Genomic DNA, 10,500 nt, shown 5'->3' on the forward strand with positions numbered 1-10,500 from the left:
AATAGTCACCTAAGATTGAAGAATGAAATGTGAGTGGCTGGGGCTGAATGCAAACTCTCCTGCAAGAGACAGCAGGGCCCGTAAAGGCACCCAGTGCAATCAAACAAAGGCAGCAGGATCCATCTGCTCCTGGAATTCCACATCCCTCRGTGTTTCCAGCAGTTGCTCAGGCCTTTCAGGCTGACAGTGATTCACCAGCGGGTGCAGGATGCAGAGCTCATTGTGGAAGGCAGGCTAAGCTGAGAAGGGTCATGTAGATATTTTACAGCTTGGTGAGATGAAGGAATGCAGGTGTCGCGCTCAGATAGAATAATTGCTGAAATTGTGCGAACCATCCTTCTGAGGCGATGGGAAGGCAATGCAAGGACATCATGTTTCTAAACTGCTGGAAACTCCTTACAAGGTATTTGTGTTAGTTAGCCTTGGGGAAAAGTAGAAGTAGATAAGGGAAATTTGGTAAGTGAATCATTAGAGGTGGAATTGACGTGTAAGACGTGGACTTATGAAATATATGTATTACAGAATATGTATGAGCTAATTATGTATGTTATAAAACTTAGRCATTGTTTACAATAAATCGAAGTTYGCTTATAAATATTGAGTGGTCCGAGTCTTCCCTTCRCCGACAGCTCATAGCCTTGCACAKGACARACATGAGTGCCTGTGTCTGAAGTCCCTCTGGTCCCATTTTACAGACAGAGGAGGGAAAGTTGCCATTCAGAGCAGCATTTTACCTAAGGGTGTAATTGTTTGCCACCCCCTCCTTGCCCACAGAGGGAGCACAGCTCTGAACAGCCATTCCTGACACTTCTGAAATCAGATGAATTTAACCCCACCCATAGGGGAATTAGGGATTTCAAGGGACTCTACTTAAACCTGGAGTAAGGCAGGTGTCAGAGGCAGCTCAGCTGTTCCCTTCTTGGGGAAAAAAAAAAGATACGTTAAGGTCTCCACCTTTTCAGTTGCAGCCAATTCAACTGAGTTGAAACAAATCTAACAAATTCTATTTCTTCTTTTCCATGAGACGAGTCTTTGGCTGACTTTCTACAGTATATGCTGTGTATTCATATCAACAGATTATTCAAGCTGTGACCAGAGAAGATCATCTGCATTTAAAATACAATTTTTAATCTGCAATGTAAGCTGACAGTAGGAATCATCAGCCCGACACCATCCCTAATGCAAGAAAACAAAGCAAATACTTCTGTCAAAATTTGAATGACCCAGTTTGGAGGCACTGGATGGCAGAACTGCTGGAGGTAGGGCACTTTACTTCAAAATGGCTATTGTGAATGTATAAAGAAAATCAAAGGAAGAACTAAGGCTAAAACTTATTTAAATGGTCTCTGAGCCACTACACACGGGTTACATAAATTGAGGATTATTTCTGAGAGGTGTTCTGATTTAGGGAATAAAAGATTAACTGTCAGTAAAACCATGGTTGCTGTGAGTGTTGCTGACTTTAATAAAGAGCTAATGATCAAAGCAATAATCTAAAACTTTCATATGGAGAATTAGGTGTTTCCACTTCAGCTGCATGGATCTAACAGGTTAAGAAAACCAGTGTGAGTGTGTGCTGTTAGACACTGCAGGGAGTTTTTAATGCCATTCTCTGTCATGCACAGACTATACTGAGTTATCACTCAGACAAATAATATTTCATTCCTCTGTCAATGGAAAAAGTCAAACCCAGAAAGTTTCCTTTTAAATACATCAGGCCATCAAATGTCTGAGAATGTTTGGAGTTTCTTTATTGGGCTTGTGTGTTAAAGTCATCTGTGGGCTCCAGGATCCACAGCTTGCACCTTTGTGTTCACATCGTAAAATCCACGGATAAAAGATGTCCTGGAAGAGAATCAGAGTCAGTCTGAGGAGTGACTGAGTCAGGGCAGAGTTGTGTGTGCTGCTCTGGCTTTGGCTGTGGGTCTTTCTGTGTGTTCCAGGTCTGGTGATGTGCTCCATGTGTGAGCAGCACAGAAGGTGCTTCCTCCCCCCTCTGTCCCCATTTATGGATACATTTCTACATATGCCAAAATGCATTTTGTGCCTTGAGATTGCTGGTGTAGGGCAGTGGTTGGTGATGAGTCTGAAGGGTGCAGAATTAACGATCCCTTTCTCCTCTGTGGCAGGCTGATCGCTTCTCTCTTTCAGTGCCTCAGTTTCCCATCCTGGTGAGAAGACACAGAGCTGCCACAGCTGGTGCAGCAGTGCACAAATATCCCATCAACATGGCACACCAGCAACGCTCCTCAGGGTGATGGGACTGATGGGACCGAGCTTCACCTTCTGCACTTTCCTTACCATTCTCTGTGAGTACCTCCACCTCCAATTGTTCCTTCTCCCTTTGCCTACAGACAGAATTTTGGTTTGATTTACTTTGGTGCTGCTTTCTTCAGTCTGTGGGTGTTTTGGGGGAGAGGAGTCTTAGGTCTTCCCTTCACAGCTTCTGCTTGCTCCATTTGGGAGTGCTTTCCCCAAAGCTGGGCTCTTTGAAGTATTTCTGTCCCCCTGACACCTGGGGATTGATGTGAATATGAGCCAAAGCCTGCAACAGCTTGAATTTGCCTGGCTTTCATCTTTGTTGAATTGCTCTAAAGGTAACCTCAGATGTCTTGGAGGAAGGCTGCCTGCCGTGTCAGCCCACTCAATAGGAAAAACAGAGTGCAGGGAGCAATGCCCACTGCTCCTCAAGGTAGCAATATGTTTTTTTCTTTCTTTGGTTTGTGAGTGTTTCAGTTGTCATCTGTGTGTTCCCCTCAAAGCACCAGTGGGGACCAGCTGGGAGCACAGACCTGACAGCTGAGGAGAGTGAATATTCTCAGCAATTAACCCTGAACCTGTGATGGAGCCAGCCCTGAAACGCCAGCTCCTGTCAGTCGAAGGCTTGGTCACTGTCTCAAACAACGACACTTGGAGGGCACTGATCATGCACTTCCAGCACCCACAACTGTTGCTGTCTCAGTTTGCTCAGCTCAACCTGTTTTAGAGTCACCCCCTTTGATCCAGCAGATCTCCAGGGATTCCCAAGGGGCTCCTTTTTTGTGTAACTGGCTGAAACACCCTGGTCTCAGTGCAGTGACTCTGACAGTCTGTCTGTTTGATTCCTCCAGATGGAGCCAGCAGAGGAACAAGATGCAAGAAACCACACTCTGCTGACTGAATTTGTCCTCTCTGGACTGTCCAGCCACCCAGAACTTCAGCACCTGCTGTTCTTCACAATCTGCTTAGTTTACACCACGACTCTCATTGGGAACCTTCTCATCTGCATGGTCACGGTGCACCCCACCCTCCACACGCCCATGTACTTCTTCCTCCGCGTCCTGTCCTTCCTGGACATTTCCACAGCATCAGTGGTTGTCCCCAAGATGCTGGTGACCTTCGTGTCAGAGGACAGGAGCATCTCCTACAGGGGCTGTGTCACTCAGCTCTACTGCGTGGTTTTCCTGGCATCCACGGAGTGGTATCTGCTGGCAGCCATGGCCTATGACCGCTACGTGGCCATCTGCAGCCCGCTGAGATACGCTGCCATCATGAACACCCGGCTCTGCCTCTCCCTGGTGCTGCTGTGCTGCTGCAGCGGCAGCGTTGTGTCGGTGGTGCAGACAGCTTGGGTGTTCACCTTGTCCTTTTGTGAGCCCAGGAAGATTGATTATTTCTTCTGTGACATTCCCCCGCTGATTGTGCTCTCCTGCACCGACACCTCGCTGTATGAAAAGCAGATCGTTTCAGCCACGGCGCTCGTCATCTTTACGCCGTTCTGCCTCATCCTGCTGTCCTATGTCTGCATCATCTCCAGCATCCTGAAGATTTCCTCTGCAGAGAGCAGGCATAAAACCTTCTCCACCTGCTCCTCACACCTTACTGTTGTCACGTTGTACTGTGCAAGTGGGACTTTGATTTATTTACAGCCAAAATCCAGTAATTCACAAGGTGCTAAGAAAATCCTTGCTCTCATATACACAACTGTAATTCCCACATTAAACCCCCTGATTTACAGTCTGAGGAACAAAGAAGTGAAAGAAGTACTAATCAGAATGGTGGCTGTGCTGATGAAGAAATAAAGATTTTCTTGTCTGTGAATGTGTAGATTTAAAACTTTGTTTCCTTTTTTTTGTGGGTTTTAATGGTTTACTAGCTCAGTGGAAACTGCAGGCACAAAGATCTATTTCACACTTGTAAATGTCTTTATTCTTTGCTTTAGAAGCAATTTATTTAGAATTTCTTTAAAATTTCTATCTCCATCTTGCTTAGGAGTACTATATATATATATATATATATATATATACACTAGACACTTCTTCTAAAACAGACCATCTGCAACCCACCCCACTTCCCATGTCTAATTCAGATATCCAGGTTGGAACTTCCCACTTTTATTGCAGGAGTTCCCTCTCACTGGAGCAATACTCTTTTACAGTGAATTTTTCAGGCTGAGCATACACTAATTGATAGGGATTTTGTGTTTTGCTTTGACTTTTTTTTTCCCCTTGTGTTTTCCATTCCTTCCAGCAGAAACAAGGAATGAAAAATGAAATTTTCACTGAATGAAAGTGATAAGGAAATCAACTCTGCAGAGTGCAACCTCTGCTGAGAGTCCCAGAGGCCAGCATGTGTGGATTTGGGGGCAGCTACTGCAGTCAGAGAGGGAATAGGGAGAGCAGAGACCTGGCCTGTGGTAGCAGTTCCTGAAGCCAGGGGGAACTCACCCTACAGCCACTGGGAAGGAATACTTTGTCCCCAAGAGCAGTTGCTGGGGGGGATGCATGAGCAAGGGGAGCAAACATGCCTGATTCTGGGGGAGGCAACTGTCTGTACACCCTAAAATCCAGGAGAGCACTGGTGTATCCACCAGCAAAAATCCAGACCAGCTGGAAAGCAGGAGACTCCAGGTGTGGGCAGGGATATCAGGAGGGCAAAAGATCTGTGTTGTTACCTGGAGGTACCTGCAAGTGTGGGGAGCCTTTGGGATGAGCATTTTTGGTGTGCCACGCTGGACCAGCTGGCAAAGAGGGGACTGTGGGATGGGTCAGCAGGCTGTGGTCCATGTTGGAGTGCTGGGTGGACAGAGGGGTCACACCAGGGTTTAAAGGATTTGTGAGTGTGCACAGGTGCTTGTGAACCCTGAGGGTGCCACATGAGTGAGCCAGCGCCATAGTGAGGTGCATGTATGGTGCTTGTGTCACACATGTCCTGTGTCACACGTGCATCTCTTCTGCAGAGAAAGGGGCATGGGGTGTGTGTGAATTTATGATGGAAAGTCTTAATTGCACTGACAGTGCTTCCAGACCTCATAAGACAGATTGAGATGACAGCAGCTCATTTAAACCTGTGATGTATTTAAACTAAACACCATGCAGAGGCAACTTTTCAAAAGTCCTGAGTTGAGTTACACATCCAGGCAGGGAGTCCAAGGCCTGGCAACTCTGCTTCATGGCAGTCTTCCGTGGGATATTCTTCTTTTTCTACTGTTTCAGAAGCGCTGAAGGTGGCAGTTCTTCTCCAGCCATGCTTGTTTCCATTTCCAATCACAACTCAAAGCCATTGTGATCATCAAGGTATTCACAGGCACAGAAAACAACCTCGCTGGGGTGCCTAACCAGCCTGGCTGAGAGAAGGGTGCTACATGCCACAGCACCTGGGGAAGCTGACTGAAGCCTGAAGCTCTAAAAACTCAGCTGAGGTAACTAAAGCAGCACTGATTGTCCCCACTGTGCTTCCTGGCCCACAGGGAACCCTGTCTGTGTCTCAGAGCAGGTTAGCTCACTCTCAGACAGGAAACTGAAGCACAGTAGTCTGACTACAACATGGCATTAACTAGAAATACATAGACTACTCTGTATGAATTATTTAAAGAGCAGGTCTTTTTATCTGCCTGAAGTGCCTTTTAATAGAATTTTCTAGCCCTGAGATACATCACACTGGGAATATTTCTCTAGAAGTACTTCTATAATAAACTTCACTGCTCTGTGCAGTTCACGTCCTGCAAACCACTTTAGGATATGGAAGTGGGAAGCACATGGAAAGGAAGCACATGGATGCATTTCCTGCCACAATGAGATGATGAAACTGCAATCTTCTCCACAATCTTCTCTACTGCTTCCCTAGGAAAACCAGGCAGCGTGGATATTCTCACTGCCCAGTCAGGGGAAACACCCTGAGCACAAGAACCGCCTCAAGGGCTGAATAAAACACCCTGCTCTGAGGTAAGGCAGTGAAGGCAACACTGAAATGCTTCTTTAGACTAAAGCTGTGACCTTCACTGCCTCACAGTGATGCACCACCCACCCAGTTTTCCTCAGCACATTAGATGTAATGGGCATTTAGGAAAGGCAAAGCAGTCCAAGGGCCACAGTCTGATTGTCACCCTTTTCCCACAGGCTGGCAAAGCACTGCTCTCCCTCATCCCTGCCACAGCACAAAGGGTATGGAACCCTGGAAGGATGTAACTCTTTGGACTGCACTCTGCTGAAAGTACTGACACATCAACTTGGAACCAGCAACAAGAAAGGAGATAGCAGAGTCTCCCCACAATCTGTACTCAGCACCCTTTGCACTGCTCTAAAGATGGATCTTCTCCCACAACCACTGAGACTGAGAAAGGAACTTCTGCTCTTCTGCTTTGCCTGTGTCATCGTGGGGAAAACCAGGAAGGGTGACTTCCAGTACCATGGAAGAATTACAACAGCATTACAACCTATTTCCTGCTGCCACCTGTCTCTCAGAGGAGAAGACATCACAGCCCCTAGCTGCTCTGCCAGCAGTTCACACACACCATGGGAAAGGGAAAATGGGCAATTCCATAGCCACAATCTTCTGAGGAGATTGTGCCCTTTTCCAAATGCAGGTAATGTTGAGGTTCAGCTGGCAGGCCGGGCTTGTGCCCTTCCCCAAATGCAGACAGTGTTGAGATTCAGCTGGCAGGCAGGGCTTGTGCCCTTTCCCAAATGCAGACAGTGTTGAGGTTCAGCTGGCAGGCAGGGCTTGTGCCCTTCCCCAAATGCAGACAGTGTTGAGATTCAGGTGGCAGGCAGGGCTTGTGCCCTTCCCCAAATGTAGGTATAGTGCTAAGATGCAGGTGGCAGTGAGAGGGATGGTTCCTAAACTGGGGATAAACACATAAACAGATAAATGGGGGAAAGATGGATGGGGATAGGGAGGTGTTGAGGGGCAGGGCTCCCCTCTGGCATGGGAAGGCATGTGAGCTCACACAAACAGGCTCAGCCCAGCCCAGGAGGGGAGGCCTTAAGCCACAATGTCCCTCAGAGCTGCAGCCAGCTCGGGGAAGAGGAAGCGGTAGCCGCTCTCCAGGGTGCGTTTGGGCAGCACTTTCTGTCCCTTGAGCAGCATGACCGCCCGCTCCTCCCCAAAAACAGCGCGCACAGCCCAGGCAGGCACCGGCAGCAGGGCGGGGCGGCCCAGGGCTGCAGCCAGCTCCCGAGCAAAGGCACCATTGGAGGTGCCAGAGGATGTTGGGGAAACCCCATTGAGGATGCCCCGCACATTCTCCTTCTCCAGGGCGTGGCACACAATCCCACACAGGTCCCGAATGTGGATCCAGGGGAAGGGCTGCAGTCCGGAGCCCAAGGGGCCCCCAAGTCCCAGACGGAAAGGCCAGATCATCTGAGAGATGGCACCACCACCTCGACCCAGCACCACACCTGTGGGGAGAAGACAGTGAGACCAGGTGCTCCTGTTCCCCCTTCACACCCAGCCCTACAAGCAGGAGAATCCTTGAGGGTTGGGCTGGAACAGGACCCCAACAGGGAGAGGCAGAAGAACTGATGTCCTTTACCCACCTCTTCCCACTCCTGCCTCAGCAGTGAAGCAGAGCACCTTTAACAAGCACCATGCCCCATCTCACCTGATCTCACCACAACTCCACGAGTTGGGCTCCCATAGATGAGAGCTGCATCCTCCCAAGAGCTCACCAGGCGGGAGAAGAAGTCAAAATTCCCTCCTGGACTCTCCTCAGTGTACTCAGCTATGGGGCTGGGGCGGTAATAACCTGCGGGGTGACAGCAGAAAGGCAGTCCGGGTTGAATGATGACACCAAGCCCCCCCTTCCCCATCAGACTTTTCTCTGCCTCCTATGAGGAAAGGCTGAGAGAACTGGGATGGTTCAGCCCAGGAAAGAGACCTAATTGTAACCTTCCAGTACCTGAAAGGAGCCTACCAGAAAGCTGAGAGAGACAAGGGCCTGGAGTGCCAGGACAAGGGGGAATTGCTTCAAATAGAAAGTAACTTTAGATTGGCTATTAGGAAGAAAGTCTATCCAGTGAGGGTGGGGAGGCCCTGGCACAGGGTGCCCAGAGAAGCTGTGGCTGTCCCATCCCTGGCAGTGTCCAAGGCCAGGTTAGACAGGGCTTGGAACCACCTGGGATGGTGGAAAGTGTCCCTGCCCATGGCAGGGGTGGGACTGGATGGGCTTTCAAGGTCCCTTCCAACCCAAACCACTCAGGGATTCCATGAGCTCAATCCCCATCAGGGACATCCTCACATGAACAGCACAGGGGCTCTCTGGTGGCAATGCTGACAGGTCTCTGAACTCCCAATGTGCTCTGTGAGTTCAGGAGGATGCACTACTGCTCAGGCAGCCCCAAAACCCAAACAGGCCTGCAAGCAACACACTGAGCTGGCTGTGAGGCACCTGCTTTAACACTGGGCATCACAGAGCATAAACCATGGCAGCTTTAAGGAGTGCAGCAAGCAGAAATGCAAAGTTGGAGATAATGCACAGCGCTTCAGCTGAGGCCCTGCTTAGCCAAACAGGTTCTACAGGATGCCAAAAGGCTTTCACAGCAAAACACAGAAAAGCTTTGGTCCTAATAACACCAAGAGAAAGCACAGGCACCCAAATGCCCCTCCAGCAGCACTACAAAGCTTATCAAGGCTTGCCTAAACACAGTGACATTGATGGCAAGGCACGTGCTCCCGTGGAACTGTCTTTGCAGGTAAAACTTCTCCAGGTCAGCCTGAGGGATGTCTTGGCCAGGCCTAACCAATACCTACGCCAGTGACGAGGACCCACGCCCGGGGGGGATGCTCAGCAGCAGCAATGGCCTTGGCCAAGGTCCTCGTGGTGTCCACCCGGCTGCTGATGATTTCCCTGCAGAAGGAATCGCTCCATCTGGAAAAGGGAGGAACCAGGGGTTATACAGCTCACATCCCAGCAAGGGGGATCCCAGCTGACACCTGCTCACAAGCACAGGAGAGGTCACAGGAACTCCTCCCACCCAAGTGAAGGGAGGACGTGTCACCTCACAACAGAAATGCAGGGGAACTTTGGAAGATGGTGGCTCTTCATTTCCCTTAAAAGATTGTGTGTTGCCTTAGGACAAAGTTAGCAAAGGAGCTAGATACCAAAGCTGTTCCTCCCAGAGGTCAAACATTGGTTCTGATTTTGCACTACCAAATGTAAGCATCCAATGTCTTTTTTGAAACATGGAACTAATTTTTCTCTGCAGCTGCAGATCCAGAAGGGAATCTTCCAAAGGTCTCTCAGAACCTACCAGGCCCACTGAAATGTTCTGGATATTTGGGAACACAAATGTCAACAGTTAGTTAACTCAAGAGTTAACTGTGTTGTTTCCTCCCTTTTCACATTCTCTGACAACACGACTGTCTCACCTTCACCTTGTCCCAACAGCACTGTGGGAGATCAAGTTACCTGCGGAGAGGGTTGAGGACATTTTGACCAGCCAGATTGACCACAGCATCACACACGGGCAGTCCAGAGCGGGACAGCTCTTCCTAGGCAGGAGTAACACAGAAAACACACATCAAACTTCCCCTCTGCTCAAATAAACAAATAAACAGGGCAGGGTGCTAAGAACTCCAGCCAGTATCTTCCTGACATTTCTGGAGCACAAGCATGAATGGAGAAAGTTTTGCTCCTTGGAGCTACAGCAGTACTCATTCCAGTGACTGTGGCACATGGAGCCCCCAGCAGCCCACAAGTACATCTACAGGAGCCCGATTTCCCATGGCGGAGTCCCTCTGTCTCACCCCAGGTTTGTTTCTCAGCCCTCCCACGTTCCCTCTCCTCTCATACCCAGCTGATCCGATTCCTGCCGCCTCGGCGAGACACGTGGGTCACTCGGTGCCCTCGGCTCCGCAGCAGCTGCGTCAGGGCTGTGCCCACGAAGCCTGTCCCACCGCCTGGTGACAGAGAGAGAGACACAGACAGAGATCAGGGTCTGTCTGGGCCACCCTTCTCTGGCCGCATTAGCGCCCTGCGGCCCGTTGGTGGGGATGCAGCCCCACAGCCCACAGCCCCGCCGGGCCCCGGCCAGCCTCCCACAGCCGGGGGGAAGGGGCGGCCTGGCTCCAACCCAGCGGGCAGCACCAGCAATCCAGGATCGCTTTTCCCTTCTCCAAATCCCCGCTGCGCTCACCGGGCCCCGCTCCCTCACAGGCCCCGCACTCACCCACCAGCACCCGCATGGCGGCACCGCGCATGCGCCGGCACGGGAGCGGAGCGGCGTTCACTGCGCATGCGCC

General features: G+C 50.0%; 2 protein-coding genes across 2 annotated transcripts; one reads left to right on the forward strand and one right to left on the reverse strand.

The window, feature by feature from the left end:
• The first annotated feature begins 939 nt into the window (after positions 1-939).
• LOC130586683 (olfactory receptor 10A7-like) lies at positions 940-4,081 on the forward strand. The gene is made up of 3 exons (XM_057387564.1): positions 940-1,259; positions 2,130-2,309; positions 3,111-4,081. Exon 3 carries the CDS (start codon positions 3,111-3,113, stop codon positions 4,059-4,061), a length of 951 nt encoding a protein of 316 aa, XP_057243547.1. The 5' UTR covers positions 940-1,259; positions 2,130-2,309; the 3' UTR covers positions 4,062-4,081.
• Positions 4,082-5,316: 1,235 nt separating this feature from the next.
• Positions 5,317-10,479, reverse strand: LOC130586684 (epimerase family protein SDR39U1-like). Its single transcript, XM_057387565.1, has 6 exons — positions 10,428-10,479; positions 10,052-10,158; positions 9,668-9,750; positions 9,006-9,127; positions 7,862-8,005; positions 5,317-7,658 (listed from the first exon to the last, which is right to left on the reverse strand). Exons 1-6 carry the CDS (start codon positions 10,456-10,458, stop codon positions 7,243-7,245), a joined length of 903 nt encoding a protein of 300 aa, XP_057243548.1. The 5' UTR covers positions 10,459-10,479; the 3' UTR covers positions 5,317-7,242.
• Between the last annotated feature and the right edge of the window lie 21 nt (positions 10,480-10,500).

Source organism: Malurus melanocephalus, unplaced genomic scaffold (genome assembly GCF_030028575.1).
Source record: "Malurus melanocephalus ecotype Western Australia unplaced genomic scaffold, MMel_1.1 scaffold_1253, whole genome shotgun sequence".
NCBI lineage: Eukaryota > Metazoa > Chordata > Aves > Passeriformes > Maluridae > Malurus > Malurus melanocephalus.